Source organism: Aotus nancymaae, unplaced genomic scaffold, assembly GCF_030222135.1.
Source record: "Aotus nancymaae isolate 86718 unplaced genomic scaffold, 86718_ANA_hifiasm-v0.15.2.pri h1tg000059l, whole genome shotgun sequence".
Lineage (NCBI taxonomy): Eukaryota > Metazoa > Chordata > Mammalia > Primates > Aotidae > Aotus > Aotus nancymaae.
The window spans coordinates 76,645,629-76,672,927 of record NW_026988473.1 but is presented as its reverse complement, the minus strand read 5'-3'; the positions used below and the strand labels follow the sequence as shown (position 1 = coordinate 76,672,927).

The 27,299-nt window shown below is 36.9% G+C and overlaps 2 protein-coding genes across 9 annotated transcripts in view; one reads left to right on the top strand and one right to left on the bottom strand.

Annotated features, from left to right (window-relative positions):
- The window catches only part of SMCO4 (single-pass membrane protein with coiled-coil domains 4), a 136,758-nt gene extending 113,858 nt beyond the window's left edge, over positions 1 to 22,900 (top strand). Inside the window, exons 3-4 of the mRNA XM_064365400.1 lie at positions 20,138 to 20,275; positions 21,914 to 22,900. Of these exons, the coding sequence (XP_064221470.1) occupies positions 20,138 to 20,275; positions 21,914 to 21,934 (159 nt within the window). The 3' untranslated portion in view covers positions 21,935 to 22,900. The remainder of the gene's footprint in view (positions 1 to 20,137; positions 20,276 to 21,913) is intronic.
- DEUP1 (deuterosome assembly protein 1) overlaps positions 1 to 27,299 on the bottom strand; it is a 121,016-nt gene that overhangs the window by 20,126 nt on the left and 73,591 nt on the right. For all 8 annotated transcript variants that reach the window (XM_012444829.2, XM_012444828.3, XM_021665632.2 and 5 more), the window contains 4 exons: positions 20,631 to 20,776; positions 17,121 to 17,226; positions 12,265 to 12,462; positions 7,593 to 7,789 (listed from right to left, as the gene is read on the bottom strand). In XM_012444829.2, coding sequence (XP_012300252.1) covers positions 7,593 to 7,789; positions 12,265 to 12,462; positions 17,121 to 17,226; positions 20,631 to 20,776 — 647 coding nt within the window. The remainder of the gene's footprint in view (positions 1 to 7,592; positions 7,790 to 12,264; positions 12,463 to 17,120; positions 17,227 to 20,630; positions 20,777 to 27,299) is intronic.

The following is a 27,299-nucleotide window of genomic DNA, read 5'->3' as shown; positions in this document are numbered from 1 at the left end:
TCCCTGTGTCCATGTGTTCTCATTGTTGAACACCTGCCTATGAGAACATGTGGTGTTCGATTTTCTGTTCTTGTGTCACTTTGCTGAGAATGATGGTTTCCAGGTTCATCCATGTCCCTACAAAGGACACGAACTCATCCTTTTTTATGGCTACATAGTATTCCATGGTGTATATGTGCCACATTTTCCCTGTCCAGTCTATCATCGATGGACATTAGGGTTGGTTCCAAGTCTTTGCTATTGTAAACAGTGCTGCAGTGAACATTCGTGTGCATGTGTCCTTATAATAGAATGATTTATAATCCTTTGGATATATACCCCGTAATGGGATAGCTGGGTCAAATGGAATTTCTATTTCTAGGTCCCTGAGGAAGTGCCACACTGTCTTCCACAATGGTTGAACTAATTTACACTCCCACCAACAGTGTAAAAGTGTTCCTATTTCTCCACATCCTCTCCAGCATCTGTTGTCTCTAGATTTTTTAATGATCACCATTCTAACTGGCATGAGATCATATCTCAGTGTAATTTTGATTTGCATTTCGCTAATGACCAGTGATCATGAGCATTTTTTCATATGTTTGTTGGCTTCATGTATGTCTTCTTTTGTGAAGTATCTGTTCATATCCTTCGCCCACTTTTGAATGGGCTTGTTTGTTTTTTTTCTTGTAAATCTGTTTTAGTTCTTTGTAGATTCTGGATATCAGCCCTTTGTGAGATGGGTAGAAAATTTTTTTTTTTTCCCCATTCTGTTGGTTGCTGATTCACTCTAATGATTGTTTCTTTTGCTGTGCAGAAGCTCTGGAGTTTAATTAGGTCCGATTTGTCTATTTTGGCTTTTGTTGCCAATGCTTTTGGTGTTTTAGTCATGAAGTCCTTGCCTATGCCTATGTCCTGAATGGATTTTCCTAGGTTTTCTTCTAGGGTTTTGATGGTGTTAGGTCTTATGTTTAAGTCTTTAATCCATCTGGAGTTAATTTTAGTGTAAGGTGTCAGGAAGGGGTCCAGTTTCTGCTTTCTGCACATGGCTAGCCAGTTTTCCCAACACCATTTATTAAACAGGGAATCCTTTCCCCATTGCTTGTTTTTGTGACGTTTGTCAAAGACCAAATGCTTGTAGATATGTGGTGTTGCCTCCGAGGCCTCTGTTCTGTTCCATTGGTCTATATCTCAGTTTTGGTACCAGTACCATGCTGTTTTGATTACTGTAGCCTTGTAGTATAGTTCGAAGTCAGGTAGCATGATGCCTCCAGCTTTGTTCTTTTTGCTTAGAATTGATTTGGCTATGCAGGCTCTCTTTTGGTTCCATATGAAGTTTAAGGTGGTTTTTTCCAGTTCTGTTAAGAAGGTCATTGGTAGCTTGATGGAGATAGCATTGAATCTATAAATTACTTTGGGCAGTATGGCCATTTTCCCAATATTGCTTCTTCCTAACCATGAGCATGGAATGTTTCTCCATCTGTTTGTGTCCTCTCTCATTTGGTTGAGCAGTGGTTTGTAGTTCTCCTTGAAGAGGTCCTTCATGTCCTTTATTAGTTGTATTCCTAGATATTTTATTCTCTTTGTAGCAATTGTGAATGGCAGTTCGCTGATGACTTGGCTCTCTGTTTATCTGTTATTGGTGTATAGGAATGCCTGTGATTTCTGCACATTGATTTCTTATCCTGAGACTTTGCTCAAGTTACTTATCATCTTAAGGAGATTTTGGGCTGAGACGATGGAGTCTTCTAAATATACAATCATGTCATCTGCAAATAAGAGACAATTTGACTTCCTCTTTTCCTAATTGAATACTCTTTCTTTTTCTTTCCTGAATGCCCTGGATAGAACTTCCAATACTATGCTGAATAGGAGTGGTGAGAGAGGGCATCTTTGTCTAGTGCCAGTTTTCAAAAGGAATGCTTCCAGCTTTTGCCCATTCAGTATGATATTGACTGTAGATTTGTCATAAATAGCTTTTATTATTTTGAGATACATTCCATCAATACCTAGTTTATTGAGGGTTTTTAGCATAAAGGGCTGTTGAATTTTGTCAAAGGCCTTCTCTGCATCTGTTGAGATAATCATGTGGTTTTTGTCTTTGGTTCTGTTTATGTGATGAATTACCTTTATAGACTTGTGTATGTTGAACCAGCCTTGCATCCCCGGGATGAAGCCTAGTTGATCGTGATGGATAAGCTTTTTGATGTGCTGTTGCAATCAGTTTGCCAGTATTTTATTGAAGATTTTTGCATCTATGTTCATCATGGATATTGGCCTGAAGTTTTCTTTTCTTGTTGAGTCTCTGCCAGATTTTGGTATCAGGATGATGTTGATCCCATAAAATGATTTGGGAAGGATTCCCTCTTTTTGGATTATTTGGAATAGTTTCAGAAGGAGTGGTACCAGCTCCTCTTTGTATGTCTGGTAGAATTCGGCTGTGAACCCATCTGGACCTGGGCTTTTTTTGGGTGGTAGGCTCTTAATTGCTGCCTCGACTTGAGCCCTTGTTATTGGTCTATTCAGGGTTTCGACTTCTTCCTGGTTTAGGCTTGGGAGGGTGCAAGTGTCCAGGAATTTATCCATTTCTTCCAGGTTTACTGGTTTATGTGCATAGAGTTGTTTGTAGTAATCTCTGATGGTGGTTTGTATTTCTGTGTAATGTGTGGTGATATCCCCTTTCTCGTTTTTTATTGCATCTATTTGATTCTTCTCTCTTTTCTTTTTTATTAATCTGGCTAGTGATCTATTTTGTTGATCTTTTTCGAAAAACCAGCTCCTGGATTTATTGATTTTTTGAAGGGTTTTTTTGTGTCTCTATCTCCTTCAGTTCTGCTCTGATCTTAGTTATTTCTTGTCTTCTGCTAGCTTTTGAGTTTTTTTGCTCTTGCTCCTCTAGCTCTTTCAATTTTGATGATAGGGTGTCGATTTTAGATATTTCCTTGCTTCTCATGTAGGCATTTATTGCTATTTAGTTTCCTCTAGACACTGCTTTAAATGTGTCCCAGAGATTCTGGTATGTTGTATCTTCATTCTTGTTGGTTTTGAATAACATCCTTATTTCTGCCTTCATTTCATTGTTTATCCAGTCAACATTCAAGAACCAGTTGTTCAGTTTCCATGAAACTGTGCGGTTCTGATTTAGTTTCTGAATTCTGATCTAACTTAATTGCACTGTGGTCTGAGAGACTGTTTGCTATGATTTCCATTGTTTTGCATTTGCTGAGGAGTGATTTACTTCCAATTATGTGGTCAGTTTTAGAGTAGGTGTGATGTAGTACTGAGAAGAATGTATATTCTGTGGATTTGGTGTGGAGAGTTCTGTAAATGTCTATTAGGTTCACTTGGTCCAGATCTGAGTTCAAGTCCTGGATAGCCTTGTTAATTTTCTGTCTTATTGATCTGTCTAATATTGACAGTGGAGTGTTAATGTCTCCCACTATTATTGTGTGGGAGTCTAAGTCTCTTTGTAAGTCATTAAGAACTTGCTTTATGTATCTGGGTGCTGCTGTATTGGATGCATATATATTTAGGATCGTCACCTCTTCTTGTTGCATTGATCCTTTTACCATTATGTAATGTCCTTCTTTGTCTCTTTTGATCTTTGTTGGTTTAAAGTCTATTTTATCTGGGACTAGGATTGCAACTCCTCTTTTTTTTTTTTTTTTTTTGTTCTCGATTTGCTTAGTATATCTTCCTCTATCCCTTTATTTTGAGCCTATGTATATCCTTGCATGTGAGATGGGTTTCCTGGATACAGCACACTGATGAGTTTTGACTTTTTATCCAATTTGCCAGTCTGTGTCTTTTGGTTGGGGCATTTAGCCCATTTACATTTAGGGTTAATATTGTTATGTGTGAATTTGATCCTGCCTTTTTTATGCTAGCTGGTTGTTTTTGCCTGTTAGTTGATGCAGTTTCTTCATTGTGTTGATGTTCTTTACCATTTGGTATGTTTTTGGAGTGGCTGGTACTGGTTGTTCCTTTCTATGTTTAGTGCTTCTTTCAGGAGCTCTTCTAAAGCAAGCCTAGTGGTGATGAAATTCTGAGTAATCCTTTATGAACAAGCAATTACTCTCACTCATATTTTTTAAAGAAAGTGCTAAGTAACTGTCTTATTGGAAAGCAAATGCTTTGGAATATCCTAAAATGCTTCACATTTTGAGTGAGCATTAAAAACGTATGACTTTGAACAGGAGTGAAAAACAACAACAAAACTGAGTTGCTTCTGTGAATAAAAGGTTATATTAAGAATGTATTATACAGGCCGGGCGCGGTGGCTCAAGCCTGTAATCCCAGCACTTTGGGAGGCCGAGGCGGGTGGATCATGAGGTCAAGAGATCGAGACCATCCTGGTCAACATGGTGAAACCCCGTCTCTACTAATACAAAAAAAAAATTAGCTGGGCATGGTGGCGCGTGCCTGTAATCCCAGCTACTCAGGAGGCTGAGGCAGGAGAATTGCCTGAACCCAGGAGGCGGAGGTTGCGGTGAGCCGAGATCGCGCCATTGCACTCCAGCCTGGGTATCAAGAGCGAAACTCCGTCTCAAAAAAAAAAAAAAAAAAAAAAAAAAGAATGTATTATACAAATGTTCCTTAGTTAAAAGCAAGAATTGCCTTGAAATTATACTATGGATCTTCAAATTCTGTGGAACATTTTGTTCATATACTTTTACCTAAAAGCTTTTTCCTTCCTAAAACACTTTAATAAGACCTTAATGCATTAGCCACTGAGATGTAAAGATAATTTGTATTTTTTGAGTAACTTTTGCCTAACAAATATTTACATTTTTATACATATACAATTATATATATATATTATATATATATTTTTACTATTTTACTTCACTGAGCTGTGCTGTGAGGTAAAGAAAGATGATTTAATTTTTCACTTGCTAACATTAACAGAGAGATATCTGCTTTGCAGTTCTTCACTGGTGAGTTCACAGTGTCCTTGCATCTCAACAACTCTTCCCCATAGTAGGTTTTACATGGTAATAATTTATTCAGAACATTTGAAATGCTGTTTCTTTTTAAAACCAGGTCACTGGAGAACGCTGAAATCAGACAAGGCATTAAAACAAATTTAATGAAATTTTCAACAAATGAAACTGGCAGGACACAAGGCTTTGCAGCAGGAATAGTAGCCTAAACTGCTTATTAAGATAATCTCCTGCTGAGCATTTTACCTCTTATGCTGCTTTTTGTGTCCCCTACTGTCTTGTTTCTGTTAGATACTTTTAACACTTTCTGTACTGCCTCACAAAGAGAAAAAAGGGGGCAATCCAAACAGTAAAAATACTTTCTAAAAATAATAAAAGGCAGAGTAACTGTCTTTTTGTTTAAATAACAACATTTGGTACTTCCATCTAAAGCTTTCAACGTTATTCCCAACTAGCATGAAAAGGAAATAGTGTTCTGTTCCCAATAGGTGCTCAATATAGATCAGGGACTAACATATGCAGATGACCCTTTATAGTGTCTTCATGGGCTTGCTTTTCTCTTGCAATGAGGCAACTATATACAGTACATGGGAGTCATAATTTGACCTATGGAGAATGAATCCATATAGTAGGGGAGTACTCTGTATAGCTTATTTATTCCATATTACAACATATATTCTTACACCAAAATCAAGATTACACTCCTTTGGACATGGACACATTTAACTTGTCCATGGCCGTGCCCAGTGAACTCTTTCATCCTTCCTATACTGCGTTTATCCTGCTGCTTCCACTACCAACATCCCACCACAGTACCCCACCATGATGCTTTTTTAGGGGTGACAGCCAGTCCTCCTTCATTCGGTTCTTTAACTACCTGAAAAGAGGTTATTAATATGGTATTTTTGAATGGTTACTGTTTCTTGCATGGGGTTATAATATAGCTTTCCAATATATACATGGATGAACTGCTGAAAGTAGGAGGGAGATGTACTATACCCATAAGAATGCCGAACATCTGTTTTATGTTGAACATATATTTTTTAATATTAAAAAATTGCTGTAGAGCTGAGTATGCTTAAAAAGATGAGCCTGGCATTACGTCTCCCCCACAGAAATATCTTTGAGGCTATGTCAGATTCAGCCATTTGTCTATTTGCCAAAATATACTTTTAGGTATCATAAGCTGTGGGAGAAATATTAATATTATTATAAATACTAACAATTTTCTTAGTAATAATGGCTAACATTCATGGAATTATAAGTTTTATGTGTTTTTTTCTCCTATGATCCTCACTAAAATCCTACAATTATTAACCTTCTTTGTCAGATAGAATATCAAGTGTGACAAAGGTTAAACAAATTTTCTGGGGCTGTAAATATTAATTCTGTTATATGAAAACAATATATAAGATTTTTCATGCTAAGTATTATGAGCTTCTGAGCAAATGTTGTAATGAAGTTGGGTCGGAATCTACTAATCCACCCTTTCTTGGCACTATGAAATAAAAAATTCACCTCATATATGTTTGCGGAGTGCTACATAGCACATCCCTAGTTGGACACTCACAATGTAAGTTAACATATGAATGGTTATGATAAATACTGTATAAAAGAAACTTGCTTATTTTCTTCAGCATTTTCCAAGTTTGGGAAAACAGTGAAAGGCCTTCAGAGACAGTTATGACTCCATAAATATTTTTTTAAAGTTGAACAAATTAGCCTGTTTTCATGGTTGATATATTTTGATTTGAATAAGACCTTTTAAAGAGCATGGGAATAATGTGGACAGCAGATATTGTTTTCCATACTCTTCTCTTCATTTGGAGAAAACCTCTTAGACATCCATAGATTCCTTCCTTATAAAATGACCAATAATTTGTTGCCACTGCTAAAATGTCAGTAGAAAGTGTATCTGTTGGCCGGGTGCAGTGGTTCACACCAGTAATCTCAGTATTTTGGGAGGTCGAGGCAGGTGGATCACTTGAGATCAGGAGTTTGAGACCAGCCTGGCCAACATAGTGAAACCTTGCCTCTACTAAAAATACAAAAATTAGCCAGCCATGGTGGTGGGCGCCTGTAGTCCCAGCTACTCTGGAGGTTGAGGGATGAGAATCACTCAAACCTGTGAGGTAGAAGTTGGAATGAGCCAGGATCGTGCCATTGCACTCCAGTCTGGGCAACAGAGCAAGACCCTGTCTCAAAAACAACAACAAAAAAAAACAAGAAAAAACCCAAAAAACAAAAACAAACAAAAAAGAAAGTGTTTCTATTATTGAAAGTAGGTGAGAAGTGACATGTTCCTATATTTTCTATTTTGTTTGAACAATATACTTAACATATTAAAATCTACTTTTCTCTGTTCCCATGACATCAAAAGTAAAATTACTTATCTGTATGTTTTGTATACCACCTCAGCTTTCAAAAATGATCTGAAGTGACTAACAAGCTAAAATCCACTGTAGCACTCCACCCATTTCACTAGTATATTTTGAAAGCTATTAAGACAACAATTTCTTATAAAGCAATTTAGCCTACTGCATTATCATTATAAAATAAATTCTAAATCACAGAGGAGAAAGTATAAAAAGTTATAATTTGAATTCTTTAAAAATCAATTTTAATTACATGTTTTTAAACTTACGCCCTCATATAATGGAGCTAGCATACCTCTCTTCATTTTTTTCCACTTTTATTTGGCTTTGATAGGCATATCTTCCTGTTTCTTCATAGGTGTTTTGATTTGTCCGTGTTGATTTTCCATTGACATGAAGTTTTGCAAGATCATTTTGGAGCCTTTCATTCTCATATTCCAGTTCATTAATGGATGTATGCCTTGAATGTTCCCTGATAGTGAAGTTCATACTCTGGAGAATGAAATAAACTATCATTGAATAAACTATCCCTTATAAGTAATGCATATTTTCTGTTTGGAGACTTGTGCTGGAAAGTCCCTTTCATTTGGGCTGAGTGATGTGGCTCGACTCTTGCTCACTTTCTGAATGCTCCTTTCCAACCCCTTTACCTCCTCACAACAAGCAGATACCCAGGGATAGCTGCCGTGGAACACATTGCAATGATGTATGTATTGCATCATCCCCACTGTTGGATGTTGCCATGTATACAATACTGCCCATGCTCCAAAACAGAAAAGGTTTACTCTATGCATTATTGCTTTCTGTATCTATTTGGGTTGGCACAAAAGTAATTGCAATTTCATCATTATGTTCAATGGCAAAACTGCAATTATTTTTGTGCCAACCTAATAGAACAAATTAGCTAGACTACAAGTTTTTTTTTGTGTTCATAGGATGTACCTTCTAGTGTTGATTAATAAGGAAACTAGAAATGACATGCATTTCAATTTTAGAAGAATTTTTCCTCTGATAAAAATAAGACATGGGTGTGTATTAACATATGGGCACATAAAATCATATATATGTCCTTATAGAAAATATAGGTATTAAGCACAAAATAAATATTCCATATTACCAACACTCAGTGATAAGTGCTGTTAACATTTATATCTTTCTAGTCTTTTTTCTACCAATAGAAAATACAATATCATCAACGTAAAATATCAATATAATGTATGGCTACTTAGAAAATTATAATCAATATACAGTCATGTGTTATTTAATGATGAGGATGCATTCTGACAAAGGCGATGTTAGCTGATTTCATCATATGATCATACAGCGTGCCTACACAAACCTGGAAACAGCGTTGAATAAATTGTGTCTGAAATAGCTATAAAAATAGTTTAATAAATTTTGATACACAGCATGGATTATTATCAAGCTATTATAAAAATAAAATAGACTTAAATCAGTTGACTTGGAAAGATTCCAAGGGACATAGTTGAGTGAACAAAACAAGAAGTATATATTATGATTCAACTTTAAAAAGATGATAAAATCCCCAAATAGGTACTATATGACTATATGTATATATATGAAAAAGTAAAAAATAATGCATACCAAGTAGTTAACATGTATCATCTGGAGGAACAGTATAATGTGGGTATATGATTGGAGAAAAGAGGGAGCGGTGAAACAAACAGCAACAACAAAATGACTGCACTAAAATTGGCCTATGTAAGTTATTATTACATTGATAAAAAATGATATATGAACATACTTTTTTCTAAAAAATTAGGAAAAATAAAAGGATGTTTATCTACTGACTTGTAGAGATGTCCATGGACTGTCAAGAGGCAGTTTGGGAATAACGTATATATTATACATTTGTTTCTGTAAAAGAACATTCAACCCATCTCCTCCTTATTGTGTGCATATGCAAGGAAAAAGTTACAGAATGCTGCAACAAACACTAATTTGTTAGCACTGGGTATCTTTGGAGTCCAAACTGGGATTGGGATAAGGTTGTGGATCATTAGCTGCTTCTTTATACATCTCTGTGTCTGCTATTTCTTAAAAACACAAAAAAGGTGAACAAAGAAAGTCAAAGGCCTAAAGGAGCCAGAATGAAGTAGGCTCAGTGGGGGCTGTGATGATCCAAATATACACCTTAAAAACATTCAGATTGAAATGTAAAAAAAATACAAATACCATTTTGTGAGTGAAAAAGGCACTCATGGAGGCAGGATCTGATTTAACTTATTGTGTGTTCAGCATTTAGAAATAAAAATATCATAGATGACACACAGTTTTTTTTTTTTAATGTAACAAATAGGAAAATCACATAGACTTTACTTTTTATCCATCTGTACTCCAATCACAGGATCCATTTACCACACCCAAAGAAGAAGACAGAATGCTTCCAGAATGTTTCTACTCTTCTGATGCTATAATATGGACCATTATGAGAACAAGTACATAATACCACAGAAATATAGTATTATAGCTTAAGGAGGGCCAGTGGAGAATGCCTAATTCAATTCCCTCATTTTATAGCTAAGGAAACAGGCCTGATTAAGTAATTACCATATTCATCTTTTATCCTTTCTATTCCTCATATGGTAGAAAATTATTTTAGAATTTTCTCAGAGCAAATAAATGATAAACAAGTAACAATGCTATTTCAGTCATTCAATAAATGAAAATTCTCATACAAGATTAAGTTTCTACTGTTACACTAAACAATTAAAATGAGATGCACAGAGCCTGTTTAAGTTCCTTGGTGTAAACCTATAGAGCCATTGGTTAAAACCAGAAGTCCTTGTCCTCAATATTCATTTATTTTTCCCTCTTTTTAATCAACCAACACTCATTGAACACTTCCTTTATGCCTGAGGATGTGAGGTACTGGTGAAACAAACACCAATAAGACATGGTTCCCTGCTTGTCATCCACTGGGAAAGTGACAAGCAACAAAACAAGTCAGAAAAAATACAAACCAAATGTGGCATTCATTCGGACTGGGGTTTCAGGGGTGGCTTCGTTGAGGGGAATATTGGCAGCTGAATCAGGTCATGTAGAATATAGGATTTCAAAGGCAACAGCAAGAACAAAAGCAAGGAAATAGCATGCTTGACATATTTGAGGGAAATGATCAGAATTGAGCCTAAGCCAACCAAAGAGCAAGGGAGAAAACTAGGCATTCCAATGTTCTAGCCTGAGGATAAAAGTAATCTCAACTGAAGTGCAAGATAATTTACTGCCCAACTCCTTCATGTCTAACACACAGCAAGTACTCAGTAAATGATGTCTGGGTTAATCATGACCAATTCAGTAATCTCTTTGTTCAATTTATTGAATGATGTCGGCATATTACCATGTATTGTTCAGGGCCTAAATCTCCCATCATTCATTTTAGATGTGTGTTTTCAGTTCTGACAGCTTTATATCTAATATCTGAGACCTGAAATTAGCAGATAAAAGGCAAATGTAAAATTCATAATAAAAACTCATAATTCTATTAAAATTTTGTTTTGTGAATACAAATATTTTCTAAGTGTAATGAAGGGAAACACTTCTTGGGTATGAGCAATAACAATCAGGTATTCTTATTTAGTTCTCTTATCTTTGACAGGCATCAGTTTATGTCTTTTTCTGATCAATGCTAAACTAAAAACACATACTTTCAATAATGATTCATTTACTTTTGTCCTCCAATTCCAAAATTCTATTTCTCATTTCTATTTCCTGTTGTATGCAAATTGTCACCAGAAAAAACAAATGTTAAAAAATGTTTGCATAACTGTCCATTAAATTTATTCAACACCTGATTTTTACAATAGGCAATACATAACTTTCATGTTTAATTTTGTTATTTCTGATATTTCTGCCAAAATTCCATCTTTTTTAGTGACTACTTCATTTTGTCTATTTTATCTTTCCCTGATTTATTCTACTTGGCAGGACTTGGATATCGTATCTGTCCTTTTATTTAGGACTCATTTCTGTATAAAACACCTGCCTTAAATTTACTTTTGTAAATTACTAATTATATGTTCATTGACAAAACCTAGAAAATGTACAAAAATATAAAGGTGAAAATAAAAATTATTCATAATCCAACTACCCAGATCACTGTTAACACCTGTAAAAAATCCTACCTATACAGGTACAACCGTGATTATCCCATCTGTGCTGTTTTCCTGTGTTTTGCACCAATTAATCATGGTTTAAGGCTTATAAAAATTTAGCCTTCTGTTTTCATAATTCACACGATTTAAATAGTCATGCTATTTGTGAAGTGACCTTCATATGCCTAGAAAATTATTAAATGATGCTCTCAATACCTTTAGATTTGGGGTAAAAAAGCAAATAAACCCTTGTGCTCTCAATAGTAGGCCATCAATTTGATCACGAGTAAGGGATGGAGGGAATGTAAAAAATAAGTAGGCAGGCAGGAAGGAAAGGTAGAATGTAGAAGTTACTTGTAGTATTTTAACAGGAGAATGTTACAATTGCTATTATTTTTCCCCATGCACCATGCTGTGCACTGAGTACATGTTCAGTAAATATAAACATGTTTCAACATCCATTTGTAAAAACCATGAAAGAAATACATGCAATAGGGGGAGGGGTGGGAAGTGTTGAAGTAGAGCAGGAAGAGAAATACAGAAAAAATAGAAAGAAATATTTGATTAGAATGTACTTTGGGTGGTGATCAGAATATATGTAATAAGAAAATGGAAAGATGAGATTTAATGAAATTGTCTAGCACTGTCATTTCCCTAGTCCTTTTTTTTTTTTTTTGGTGGCCCTTTGTGTTATCTCAAAGCTTTTATGTAACACCACAAAGCATTTCTGTAAAGCTAGTCTCAGAAATAATACCAAGAAATGCAATGTTTTCATTAGTTGATAATGAAGGCTACTCTTGTCAATGAGCAAGAGTGTGCCCTGGACAGGTGCTATTCTGCCTGCTTGCGTACCTGTTGTTTTGCTAACATTTTTTCTTTTATTTCTAATTCCGTTTTTAACTGTTTTTCCAGAAGGGCAGCTTTCTTCATGACAGTTGCTATAGTGATCTCCTTCTGATGAAGCTCTTCTGTTAGGTCAGAGATTTCATTCCTCATTCTTTCCTGCTCAGAGCTATGGTACTCTTCCTCCTCTTGGAGTTGGCTTCTTACCTGCAGCAGATAGAGACTGGAAATATTAATGAATCCTTTTATTTATAGAATAGCTTAAAACTTTTACTGGCCATATTTTCAGTCCTCCTATTCTGAAACTTTGGCAGGGCCCACTTTACCCTCCTTTTCTGATCAATGCTAAATTAAAAACAAATACTTATAATAATGATTCATTACCTTTTTTCCTTCTGATTCCAACACTTTATTTCTCACTTCTATTTTCTGTTGTATGCAAACCATCACCTGTAAGGCCGGTCACCTCGCTGGGAGCTCGAACACCCCCCTCCCTCTCCGGGAGCTCAGACACACCCACCCCCCTCACACAGCCTCGCCCTCCCTTAAAGAACCCTGCCAAAATGCAAACGAAGTCTTGTAAATCTACCCAATAGCAGTCGAGTCTTGTATCCACCCAATAGCAGTCGAGTCCTGTAAATCTACCCAATAGCAGTCGAGTCTTGTAAAACTACTGAAAAGCATTCAAACCATGCCTACCTGCCAATAGCAAGCTTGCCTTGTCCACACCCTGCTCTCCCACAACGAATCAAACGCCTCCACTCCCTATAAAACCCCACGTCTGAGAGGAGTCTGTGCAACTTCTCCAGCCCCTCCTGTCGGACCGCAGAACCTCGCCCGGAAGCCAAATAAATTCGCATTGGATCTTCCTGTACTGGCCTCAGTTTCTTCATTTTAAACTCAGCGAACCCAAGGACCCTTACATCACCTATGACTGATACTACTTTGATAACCACTTTGAAAGGAAGGTGAAGAAAGTATTACAAAGCATTTTCAAGAAGAAAAATTGGCTTAAAATGATTATGTGACTTGCTCAAAGTCATAAAGCTAATAATTGGCAGAGCTGGGACTGGAATCTAGGACTCTTGGTTTTAAATTCAGTGCTTTTTAAAATACTAAATTAGGCTATACTGTTTGTAGCTTAACGTTTTGTTTTTCAGAATCACATTCCAGTAAACTTCAATGTCTTCATGAAAACTCTTCACTTCGCTGCGTAAGCCTCCTATATTCTGAATCTTGGCTAAGCTTCCATGTTAGAAACCTCTGGATTGTCTCTGACTCCTCTCCACCCTTGTCCACCCAAACCTGGTCAGGCAATGAATTCTGTACATTCTATTTCAACCTCCTTTAAGTCTTGCCTCTGCTCTCCATCCTTAAAATGCTTTCTTGGTCCAGCCTCTTAGCATATTTCTAAAAACCATTTACTGTTTCTAATTCTTGAGACTTAAAGTACATAATCATCTATCTAAAAAAAAAAGTCATAGTCCATTGGGGGAAACAGAAAAATAGCCAATTACAGCAATCAATGTCAGCAGTATGTAGTGGCAGGGTGTTTAACCCAGCCTAGGGATGTCAGGATAGGATTCCCAGATGAAGGATCGTCAGACCCAAAACTGAAGGACGAATGAATGCCAGTTAGAAGACTATGCTATAGCTGGGCATGGTGGTTGTGCTGGAAGTTGAGGTGGGAAGGATGGCTGTAACCTGGGAGGTGGAGGTTGCAGTGCAGTGAGCTGAGATCGTGCCACTGCACTCCAGCCGGGGTGACAGAGCAAGACCCTGTCTCAAAAAAAAGGGGGGGCATAAAACAAAATAGAATATAGAGATGCTATACAAAATGTAAAAACATTAGCTGGGTGTGGTGGCATGTGCATGCAGTCTCAGTTACTCAAGTGGAAGGGGCACTGGGGTGGGAGGATCCCTTGAGCCTAGGAGGTCTAGGTTGCAGAGGACCCTGATTGCACCACTGTATTCCATCCTGAATGACACAGTGGGATCCTTTCTTGAAGAATAAAAAGAAGGAGGAGGGAGGAGGAGGAGGAGGGGGAGGTGAGGAGGAGGGGAGGGGGGAGGAGGGAGAGGAGCTGCTCCTAGGCAAAGAGCTCAGTGAATGAAAGCATGGGAGTGACACAGAGCAATGGCACACTCAGTGAGCTAAAAGGAGTTTGGGGTGGCTACGACTTAGTGTGCTCTGAGAAATAAGGCTGGAGAGTTAAGAAGAGGTTATCCACAAAAGAAACATGAATTTTTTCCAGGGTACTTTTTTAAAGAATAAGGGCTCTCTCTTTTTAAATGTAGCCAGAATATTACAATGTCTTTAAAAGTTAACAATTCCTCAACATCATCAAATATCTAGACAGTATTCAAATGTAAAGTTGTCTCGAAAATATAATAAATGTTGTTTAAGTTTAATTGAATTAGGATCTAAATATGATCCATTCATTGGGACTGGTTCATATATATCTTTTTAAAGCCTCTTTTTTTGTGTGTTCTAAGTACTTTAAATGCATCATCTCATTTAATCCCCACAATGTCTCTCTCTTTTGCAGATTACTCTATTTAGCAGATTAGAAAATTAAGGTGCATAACTTTTCACATCACATTTCTTGTGAAAGGCAGTCTAATTCCAGAACTTGTGAACTATTGTGCTCTGCAACCTCTGTGGGAAGAGCCCCGAAAGGTGTGGAGGGTAATTCAGGTTTGGAAAAACCAGGGTTTTAGGGGTTGATACCTACAGAGAGATTGGAAAAATCTGGGTTTTAGGGATGCCACCTTGACTGAGATTGGAAAAAGCTGTATAGGGGATGGCACCTAGAATGCAGTGACCTAACATGGGAAGTACACATGTCCAGAGGCAAATGTGATCCACCATCAGGCTTTATGCCACCAACCCTTCATCTGAGTCTATTCATATTACCAACATTTTTAGAGTTTCAGAGTTGGATATGATCTTAGAAATCACAAGATCGAACTTCATCATTTAATAGATGAAAAAAAAAAAAGACTCACAGGAGCGAGAATGAGGTGGAGACTACGAAACATGAGTACAAGTATCTTAACCTGGAGGACATTATTACAAGTCTCCATTAATCTCTTCTGTCTCCAAGTTTTTTCCTCCCAATTTATTTGATGAAATAACAGGGTCAGTGTATAGTTTGTCCCAGTACGGATTTTGCTGATTTCATTCCCATGGTATAGTTTAACATGTTCCACTTAAACTGAAACTTTTAAAATGTAGAAAAATGAATATACTACTGTGAAAAAGGAGTAAACTATTTTTATTATTTTCATAATGTTTAGATATTAACACAACATACTATACTGCAAAGCTTCTTTCTTAGTGAAAGAAGAGACTAATTTACCTGAGCTCCAAATGACTTTTGGTTTATTGAAAATGTGAATTTCGTCACAAAATAAATGATTAAAGCAGTTTCATGTTAGAAAAAAGGAAAAGAAATAATATACTTGCAAGATTCATAATACATAGCTCTTGTTAGTTTTATTACAAGAGAATGAAAATGCTCTCCAGAAACAATTCTTGGAAGCTAATTATATAAAATTCATTTGTTACCGTTTTTTGCCTATAAAGAAATTTGTGCCTCATATTCTGTACCACTGTGTCAAAACTGTGCAAAATCAGTAGATTATTTATATTACTCAAAGTTTTATTACTTTATCTAAATCTTTGAGGTTAAGAATCATGTAACTATACTTTAGGTGGCTTTAACCAATCTTTTACCATTCACCAGGGACACCAGTAAAAGAGTTTTTTTAAAGTTCTATTTTTAAATCAGTAAAATAAGTTTTGTGAGATTATATGGCATTAAAGAATTCAAAATATATTTTAAAAAATCATTGATTCATAACAACTTTTCTATGCTTAACCTCTATTAGTTCTCTGACAGTCAACTCTTTGGCAGAGAGTACATGTCTTTCATATGACTGTATTTCCTATAGAAATTAACAGAATAGCTATAGTTCTCCTAGATACTCAATAAATGTTTGTTAAATCTGTACAAACAACAACTGAATTTACAACTCTGTATATTAATGGGCAAGTTTAGCCTTAACATTAACTCATTCTCTAAGTATTTATTTTCATTTACTGTGTGTCAAGCACTATGCAGTGCACTCATTGATAATTCAAAGCCACGCCCAGGTTTATTTAACTTTTAATTGTTTAGATTTTATAGAATTAAATATTCTGCCTGATCCTCAAACCTAAAGACCAGAGAGGTAGATAGTAGTTATGATAAATTCATAGAAAGAAGGCCATTACTGGAATGTATTAGAGGGAGGAGAGAATAATACTCTTTGTAGGAGAGTAAGGACAGCACCCAGAACTTACTCATCCTTGTATTTCTAGCTCCAGCAGAATTCTTGGTACATGTTAGGTGCTCAATGAAAAAATGTGGGTGCACATTTCCTGGCACACGGTAACTGCTATTTAAGAAACAGCTATTATTAACTTATTTAATCCTCATCAAAAACTTATGAGGTAGGTACCAATTATCCCCATCTTAGAAATGCGGCTTGGGGAACTTGCACCAGAAACGTCTCCAAGCTTATGTGTATGGTTGAGCACCAGAGTCTGTGCTCTCAACTTTCTTGCAATAAGCCACCTATCATGGATCCTCTGGCCCTCCACCCTCCACGTTTCATGGGCAGTCTCCCTGTAGCAAAGCAATAACTTAAGGTTTGTGTTTTTTGTAGTCTTGCACAGAAAAATGTTGGAATTAGCAGCTTGGTAGATTATCACCTTATGAAAAAATACAGAAGGAAAACAAAGAGAGTGAGAACAAAGATTTTTTTTGTATATAGAGTTCACATCTACCTGAAAGAATGGAGCTCATTATTTTCCATACCTTGTTCAATTCTTTTTCATGATTTGCTTGATCCTGCATCACTGAAAACAGCTCTTTTCTTTTCCTTTCTGGTTCTTTAATAGAAGGCGAATAAGATGATTCAAGTCTACAAATTAAATATAAAATAATAATTAAAATTAAGCTTGACTTGATAAATTTTTATGATTATATTGTTAATTTAGACCATTAAGGGCTGCAGAGATAGATCATTACTTTGTTGGAAACATTTTTACTTACAGAAATTGCAAGTTCTAATACATTGAGATCCCGTAAGTATTGACATCTTTAAGTGCAAATGGATTTAATGGAAAAAAAGAAGCAACTAATATGGAATTTCAATTATACATTAAAAATTGGCAGAATACTGGGAATGCATATATAGATAAGATTTTGGGATAAAAAGAAAAGACTGTTTCCTGTAATAAAATAGCTTGGTAACCCATTTTAAGAAAGGAAACACACTCAACCTGCTAATGTATTGTAGAAAGGAACTATGTCATGAGAAGTCTAAGGGGAGCAACTGTTTTATGAAAGAGATAAAATATGATTAACTCTGACAGTCTAACCAGAAAGTACTCAAATACCTCTATTCTTTGGCTGCTCAATTTATAAAGTGGAATTGCAACCACAGATTAATACTAGAGGGGAAAAACAGAAACTCGTATAAAGAGTATAATAGCCACGGGGGTATGAAGATGTCTAAGCAGGTAATGTTCACTTTCATATGAGACAAACTGGTGAAATAAAAATCACAGAAACACAAAAATAAAGCTAACCAGGTGGGGAAGCAGCATGCTTTCTACTGGAAGTCAGGCTTGACTATTCTGGAGGAGTCTGTTGTTTTGGGGAACATACCCACTTGTGAGTACAATTTTAGATTTCCAGAGAACTTTTGAGAAGATTCCACACCTTCAGAAATTTCAACCACACAAATAAAAAACCCAAATCTGAATAATGATAAAGAAATTACTAATTGAGAGATTGAAAATAGAGGAGCTGTTATAAAAGGTATAAGTTGGTAGTGATATCCTTGACCTACATGTATCTAGACTAGATTGATTCTTTTGTGATTATCAAACATATATCTTAACTGCGGAAAACAAAGCATATCAGAGTGTAATATACTGCTGTAATGTTAACATTCAGGGAAAATCATGTTTAGCATTTTTATGTTCAGTAAATATATTTTTCCTATGCATATACATGTGTAAAGAAATATACACTTCCCATAGAATCGGAATATACTATATACATATTTCAGTCTTCCACTTACTAATATATCGTGAGCATTTTCCATTTTATCTAATATTCTCCTAAAATATTATTTCAGGATGAGTCTTAAGTTTTCATTATTTCCTATGATTTGAAATGAGTGGAAAAAAATGCCTATTTTTTAATCCTTCCTAAGCAGTTTCAGGAAGTAAAATGCAGAACTGAATGCTAAAAACTTCACGGTGATCTTGCGAAGTTCAATGAGGGTATGAAACAAATGTCAAACTCCAATGTGGATAAGTGCATAGAATAAATCATGAAAATAAAAAATGCTAATGTACATATATGAGGAAACTATTATTTGTCATGTAGCAAAAGGTTATGAAATTAGTTTTAATAACTCTCAGAACATATCAACCCAGGGCATTTCTACAACAAAAACAAATAGAAAAAAACTAACAAAATCTTAGTATTATTGAGAAAGTTTCTGAAAATGAATAAGAACATTACCATGCTACTTCTATAAAACTACTATGCATCCATTATCAGTAGTCTGGGGTGCTTCACTTTGATACAACTACAAAGAAGCAACAGTCTAAATAAAATAAACCAGAACAATAAAGCTGATAGAACAGCATTCATATGAGAACAAACTAAAAAAAAAAAAGACGCTTTCAGTGGAAAAGATGAAGGCTGAGAAGTCTAAAATACAATGGAAGCTGTGAAAAGTTAAACTTACACCTTTTCATCAAATCTCAGAATTCTAGAACTAAGGAATCCCTTCAAATAAGAAAGATGTAGTTTGGAAACCAAAATAAATGCCAAGTTAAACAGAGGATGGTAAACAGGCAAAACAAAAGAGTGTGTATTAGCCAAATATATAAAGAGGTGTAATATTTTAGATTAAATAGTGTACTGAAGGGCAGTTAGCACTGTTTGGAATTTAGCATGGGCTTTAAGAGAACCATAAAAAGTACCTACAATGCTCTTCACAAAGCCAGAACTAGACATGGGTTGATTGGTGTGCTCTTCTGTGAAATGTCTTATGTTTTTAGGGATATATTCTTTTCTTTGTGTGAAGACATTACTTACCAGACTGGAACAGCATCACATGTAATAAATATCTAACAGGTTTATTAATAATCAGTGATGATGATATACACCTTGTATACAGAGCATTCGCTAATGCAGACTGGCTAATAGCATTCTGTCACCATCCTTGATGAGATTACAAAAACAGGCCATTTTAGGGATCTTAACTTGCCATTTGTTATTAAGCATAGACCTCAAAGCAATGCTAGCAGGTCTCACAACTTTGAAGAAATAATTATTGCCTTTAATACAGTATAACGATTTTTCAATAAAGCATACCTCACCATTTGGCTATTCAATTTTTAAAATCCTGTCATTGATCTGGCATTAGCTTTCTGATTTTGAGAAAGATTCAAGTTTTATGAGAATAAGAGCATCAATGAACTATTAAAGCAGTCAAACTGTCTATTCACAAGCATAAACATTTAACAATCCTCAGCACTACGGTCTCCTTTGTTTATGGAATATACAGTATCTGTCTGATTTTAAAAGAGGAAAAAAAATCTGTTTTAAGAAGAACTCTCAATGGAACTGACAAGATGGTGAGTGTGGTGGCCAAAATAAATACAATACATACCAGTGAAAAAGTTGACATCGGGTATAGGCAATCAAAAGAAAAGCATTTAAAAATATGGAATAAATCTTATTTCTCTGAGTTTACATAATTGAATACCAGCTCTATACTATTTTTGTACTTTTTTTTTTTGAGACAGGATCCGACTCTGTTGTCCAGGTTAGAGTACAGTGGCATGATCACAGCTCACTGCAGCCTTGACTTCCCAGGGTCAAGTGACCTTCCTAGCTCAGCCTCTCAAGTAGATGGGACTACAGGTGTGCGCCCCCATGCCAAGGTAATTAAATTTTTTTTTTTTGAAGAGTCATGGTCTTAATATGTTGCCTAGGCTTGTCTCAATCCTGGGCTCAAGTAATCCTCCCACCTCAGCCTTCCAAAGTGCTGGGAGCCACCATGTCCGACTCAATGTGTCAGAAGTATCCAAAAATCAGAATATGATATAATTTTCTAGGTAAGTGAAGATGTTAATTTTGAAGATAAAATAACCATGAATTTTAATATTTAATATTACCCATTAATTAATACGTTAATACAAAATAGGCTTATTCCCATTTCAAACATAAAACTCTTAAAAACACTCAAAGATCATGTTTTGAACAGTTCTCTCAGATTGTCAAATATTAAGATTATACCTCGTTTTATTTCCTTGAGCATTTTGGCACTCTCCTATTTTTAATAATTCTCTGTGTAATTGCAATTGTTCCATTTCTGTAATTCTCAAGAGATCATCACGTGACTGTAACTCACTTTTCACCTCTGAGAAACCTGCTTCCATGGCCTGAATAAAAACATCAAAAAATTTCAATGCTCATTTTTGGATATCATAATGTATAATGCATTTAAAAATATTTAACATCTATAAAGCAGTCTAAGTTTAAACAAACTAATATTAGTCCTTTGCTTGTTCTGACTCATAGAATTCCATTCCTTCTTTCATTTTTTCTAACAAATATTTACTGAGTTTTTATTATGTGCTCTGGGGATACAGACACAGAACCTGTTCTCAGTGAGCTTACAATCTAGTAACAAAGAAAGAATAATCAAATCATCATACAAATATCACACTGAATGTGAATTTGAAAGAATGAAACATAAAAGTATGAATAAAATGCAATGCATAAAATTTTTATTAATACAAATTCTTTCAAATTGTAAAAAGATAATAATCAAGAATAACCTAATAGCAAAGCTGGCCAACAAAATGAATTATAAACTGTGATTCAACCCTTGCTCAATGGCAGCTATACTTTAGTCAGTAAACGGAAATACTAGCAAACTTCTGGGTTCAATGTTTTATTTTGTTAATAAGAAAAGCTTTAGCTAGGTTAGCAGTTGTTGGGAAGGACCCATTAGAAGAGAGAAGAGGTAAAAGGAGTGGTGTCAGGTTCCTAAGAAGGTGGATAGGATGAGCCTCAAAGCACACTGGGAGAATTGCCTAAATTAAAAGTAAGGCCCTCATCTCTGTAACAGGAAGGAAGGAAGACAGAATGCAGACACGTTTATGCATTTAGATAAGGGGATATTAAAAGACTGGATATCTCTTAGTTTCTATTTTCTCTGTGAAGTAAAAAACAACATCACATACTAATAGTAGAAGGATAGGTACAGGGTATAGGAATGATTTTTGAGAGTGGTGAAGAGTTTAAATGGCTTACAATGGGAATGAAAGAGTTAGCTACTTGGAGAAAAAAGCTGGATTGCTGGGCAGTGTTGAGTGCCCATTTGAGGTTGGGGACGATGGCCTGTTGAGTGATTTTCTGCAGCCAAGTTCCTAGAGAACTTGGCTGTTCTCTAGGAGAGAGGAATGGAAGAGTCCTTCAATATCATCGGGTTCCTTCCATTTAATTATACAAGGAAATTAATGTTTTTAAAAAGTGCCTGACTTACATCATCAAATCCATTGCCATTTTTACAGATGAGGAAATTGAGCACCTGACTTGATCCAAAGTTACACAACTCATAAGTACCAGATTTTGGAACAGAAAAATCCACCTTTTGACTTCTAGTTATAACATTCAGGATGCAAAAATAATTCCTTCCACTCAAAGTAAGTTAAATAGACCACTAGTGTATTGATAAAGACAGGGTGAGAGGTTCTGAGGGCAAGAATATTCTCTGATAGTAAAGGCTATAGAAAATACTATATTAAAAAAATCATTTGATCAATAATTCTTAATATATAGATATACTTAATATTCATCGAAATAATATTCATTGAAATATAATCAATGATATTGAATTATTAATAATATTCATTGAAATATAATCCACATACCATAAATTCACCTATTTAACATGTACAATCCGGCAGCTTTTAATTTAGTCACAAAGTTGAACATCACCACTACTTGATTCCACAGCATTTTCATCATCCCCAAAGGAAACCTCATACTTATTAATAGTCACTCCCCATTTTCCCCTTCCTCCAGCTCCTGGCAACCATGAATCTATGTTCTATCTCTGTGGAATTTTTTATTCTAGATGTTTTATACAAATGGTATCATATACTATGTGTATATGACTGGCTTCTTTCATGTAGCATAATGCTTTCAAGGCTCATTCATGTTGTAATGTGTATCAGTGGTTCATTCCTGTTTATGGCTCAATAATGTTCCACTATGTGGATGTACCACATTTTGTTTATTCATCAGTTGATGGACATTTGGGTTGTTTCTACTTTTTTGACTATTATGAATAATGCTGCTATGAAAATTAATGTATAAGCTCTTATGTCAACCTGTGTTTTCTCATTTATTCTTATCCAAAAGTTCACAAAGCCTGGAAGAATAATTGTATAGAAGGCATAGAATATAATGAGTTCCCAGATAATTTATTTTTACCAAGACTTAAATATATGCTGTTTTCCAGAAGTCCTATGTTTAGCGAGGGGCCTAGTAGCATTAATTTAGCTCCAGAACTTCCTGGCCACCTTGGCAAGAAATGTAAAAACAGATTCAAATTGGTGATTTAATAGACTTGTTTGGATAAAGCCTCTGTTTTGAACAGCGGAGATTTCTCAAGTAAGATTAAACATTTCAAAAATAAAAGAAATGCAAAACAATAGGTTACCAATCAGAAAGACAAATTGACTTAATGTGAATGTCGCCCATAACTTTGTCCAATTGAAGAAGGCACTATGTAGGCTCCCTGGTTTGCAAATGTGCCACCAGGAGCAATCAAATATGAAGTTGCATGTAGAAAAGTGTGGCTGCTCTCAGTTGGGGAAGGGGAGTGCACAAAAAGCTCTAACCTTAGGCTTATAAAATGTAGTGTTGCCACAGGCTAGGGTTAGCTGAAACTCTGTAAAATCTGGTAATAATACAATATATTTGTTTACTGCTATTAGAAATTAATATCTGTAAGAGTGAAATTTGGAGACATTGTGAAAAGAAAGCTTATTTATGACCTAACTACACAGGTACAAGCATATATGTTAAAATTCAAACTTTTCATAATACAAATCAGCAATAATGATTTGACATGTGAATGAATATGCAAAGTATTTTACTTATAAATGACAGCATGTAAATTGGCTGCAAAAATACCAGAAAAATTTGAAGGCTTTGTTGATATTGATAAATCTAAAATTGTTTTTTGACCTTGAATTCAAGGTTAATACTGAATTAACACAACAATTAGTGAATTGATTTAACTGAGATGCAGTTTTAAAATTAGTATGCTTCTGCATGAAAGTGAAATCAATTATTTGTGAATGTGGGTGCAAATATTGAGGAAAATGATTCTTTGGCACTTGATTCAGTTACTGGAACATTTTCAAGTTCCTTTGGAACAACTTATGTATGTAAATCAACTTTAACTGTAAAATTTTATGGGATCTAAATACAGATCAGATACTTCAGATGAATACTTAGCATGCAAATTGAGATATGTTGTAAGTATAAAATACAAACCACATTTTGAAGACTTACTATGAAAAAAAGTAAAAATCTCAATAATTTTTTATAAGTTGGAATGATATTTTGGATACATAATGGGTTGAATAAAATATATTGCTATGATATGTTAGTTTCACTCATTTTTATTTATTTCATATGGCTAGTAGGGAAATTTAAATTATATTTGTGGCTTGTATTATATTACTATTGAACACTGTTGCTCTAGCTTCTTAATGACAAATTAAAAAGCAAACAAAAAAGGTTAACTTTTTGGTCATGGATATTAGAAAATTGCTGAGAAATCTATTTTTGTCATTAACTTCCAATGGGAAATACTGCACATTTAAAAAATGTGTAGAGTGTAGCATAATGAATAAATATCTGCAATGAAATTAATATGTAAACTGACACATTTCAAGGTTGTGAAAAGGCAAATGAGTTGTGATTCATGTGATGCATCTGGCATTAAAGTGTGCTATAAACAAAGAGAATTTTACATACAAGAAATGACAATAATTCAGATGGAAATGGTTTCTTTTTGCATTTATGTGTATGATGTGGAACTCTCTGTCATGACAGTTGTAAGGCTGGTTGCCTCACCGGGAGCACGGATGCAGACCCCCCCCCCCCTTCTTTTCAAAAGCTCGGACAAGCCCGGACGAGCTCAGGCAAGCTCAGACATGCTCAGGCTTTTTCCCTTCTCCCATGCTCACACAGCCTGACCTTCCCTTAAAAGAGCTCAGTATGCAAACAAGGTGTGGTAACCCTAGCATCTTAACAACCAATAGCAGCCGAGTCTTAACAACCAATAACAGCTAAGTCTTAACAACCAACAGCAGCCAAGTCTTAACAACCAATAGCAGCTGAGTAATTCCAACCAACAACAAGCCAAGTCCTAGGTAAAGGCCTGTAACTTACCCAATAGCAGTCCTGCTCTCCCACAACCAATTGAGCTGTTTCACTCCCTATAAAACCCCCTGTCTGAGAGGAGTCCATGTGACTTCTCCGGCCCCTCCTGTCGGACTGCAGAACCTCACCCAGGAGCCTGAATAAATTCCCTTGCATTGGATTATTTTCCTGCTGGCCTCAGTTTCTTCATTTTACCCTCGAAGAGAACAGACCTTACAGATGGTGCCAAAACCCGGGAGGAGTTGTAAGACCCCTCCTGGGGGAAACTGACTCCTCCACATAGTGCCGGACTGGGAAGCTGCCGTTTCACCACAAGGTAAGACTTCTGTTACCCACTACCCCACCTGCTGCTTTCAGGGAGTCCCTGTCCAAAAACCGCTGCGCAGCATCAGGGATTCCCACTGCCGCGGGGTCCATGACCCCCAGCTTCCTTCCCCATGGGTCCGTGACCCTGGCAGGCCTCCCGCCACGAGTCTGTGACTCGGGCTTCCCTCCCTTCCTTCTCCATGGGTCCATGACCCTGGGAGGCCTCCTGCCTTGAGTCCGTGACTCCGGCTTCCTTCCCCATGAGTCCGTGACTCCAGTTTAGGACCTGAGTGTAAGAGGAGACATCCCTACACTCTTGTTCTCTCCCCGTGAGGGGATTTTTAGGGTAGGAATTTGAGGGAGACATCCCCACTTTCCTGAACCCTCACCAGCAACTGAGGTGTGAGTACTCAGAAGCCCTGTTAAAGCAGCCCTGCCTCGCGGCAGATCCAAACCCCCGGCTTATACCAAATTCTTTAATTCAAACTGGCCTATTTGGCATAAAGGCTCCCGTTAGAAAGAAACTGAAAATACAGTTTCCTTCTCATCTGTTTTTCTTTTTTGGTTTCTTTTTCTGTTTCTCTTTTTTTTTTTTCTTTTCTCTTTTCTTCTCTCTCTCCCTCTCAAAATGGTGGCCATACCTTGCCCTTAAGATGGTGGCCGCTTCCTGCTCTTAGCTCTCTCTTTCTCTCCCATCTAAGATGGCGGCTGTGCCTCACCCTTAAGATGGTGGTCGCTTTACACTTTTAATCCTATCCTGTGCCTCGCCCTTAAGATGGTAGCTGCTTTACACTTTTAATCCTATCCTTCTTTCTTTCTGCCTAATTCCAATGCAAGTGAGTGAGTGAGTGAGTTTATGTGTAGTCCTACAGCGTAACAGCTGCGGGGCTTGTGTGGGCCTCAACCTGCGGTTCCACGGGGACATGGCCGGGAAGGCATCAGACTGGTCTCCCATCTGGGGGGCACCCACCCTTTGTTCGTCAGTCTTGTATGCGGTACTGTCTTTATTGTAGCCATGTGACAAATAGCCCTGGCCATGTCTTTTCTTGTTTTCTTCCTAATTATGATCATTATAAACATGCAGGCTTTCTGGTATCTTCATTCCCGACCCACCCTCTGTTCCTCTTGCACCACCACCCAAGTGTTTCTAGCCAAAGAAACCTCCTCTTCACCCTTAGCCCCTCCACCTTCCTTCTCTTCCTTTTCTGACCCTGATGCGTCTGAAGAACTCTCCTTTCTGCTGGCCCGACCCAATAATCCTCTGCTATGATAAACCTCAACCCCCTTCAGCTCCTCCACCTCCTAATTACAACCTGACCTCTCCTGTTAGGGCTCACACCCACTCACACGGTGCTCCCAATGACGAGGCCTCCCTCCTTTGCCCCCTCCACAAGGTGGCCGGAGCAGAGGGCATTGTCCGAGTGCACGTTCCCTTCTCCCCCTTCGACCTATCGGCCATTGAGAAATGCCTAGGTTCTTTTTCCATCAACCCTACTGCTTACACCAAGGAATTCCGTTACCTTACTCAGGCATATGATTTAACCTGGCATGACACTTTTGTAATCCTATCCTCCACCCTCACCCCAGACGAGTGCGACCGGATTTTTACAGCAGCCCAGGAACATGCTAATCAGGTACATCTGATTGATAACCAGATGCCAGTAGGTGCGGCAGTGGTCCCAGAGGCCGACCCTAATTGGGACTATCAGGACGATCGAGATGGCCGCCACTGCTGAGGCCAGATGCTACGGTGCCTCCTGGCTGGCATGCAAAGCGCAGCCCAAAAGGTAGTCAATTATGATAAGTTAAGGGAAATAACTCAGGGACCTGATGAAAACCCAGCCGTCTTCCTTGACCACTTAACTAATGCTATGATCCTCCATACACAGCTGGATCCGGCCTCCTCAGTAGGAGCTACGGTCCTAGCCACCCACTTTATCTCCCAGTCAGCGGCTGATATAAGGAGGAAACTTAAAAAAGCTGAGGAGGGCCCCCAGACTCCCATGCGAGACCTGTTAAACATGGCATTTAAAGTTTTTAATGGCCGAGAGGATAAGGCTGAGGCCACCCGACAGGCCCACTTAAGGCAGAAGGTTGGCCTCCAAACCCGAGCTCTTGTAGCAGCCCTGAGGCTGGCAGCCCACTGAACATCTGGTGAGGGAGGTCCATTGAAACCCTTCCGAAATGTTT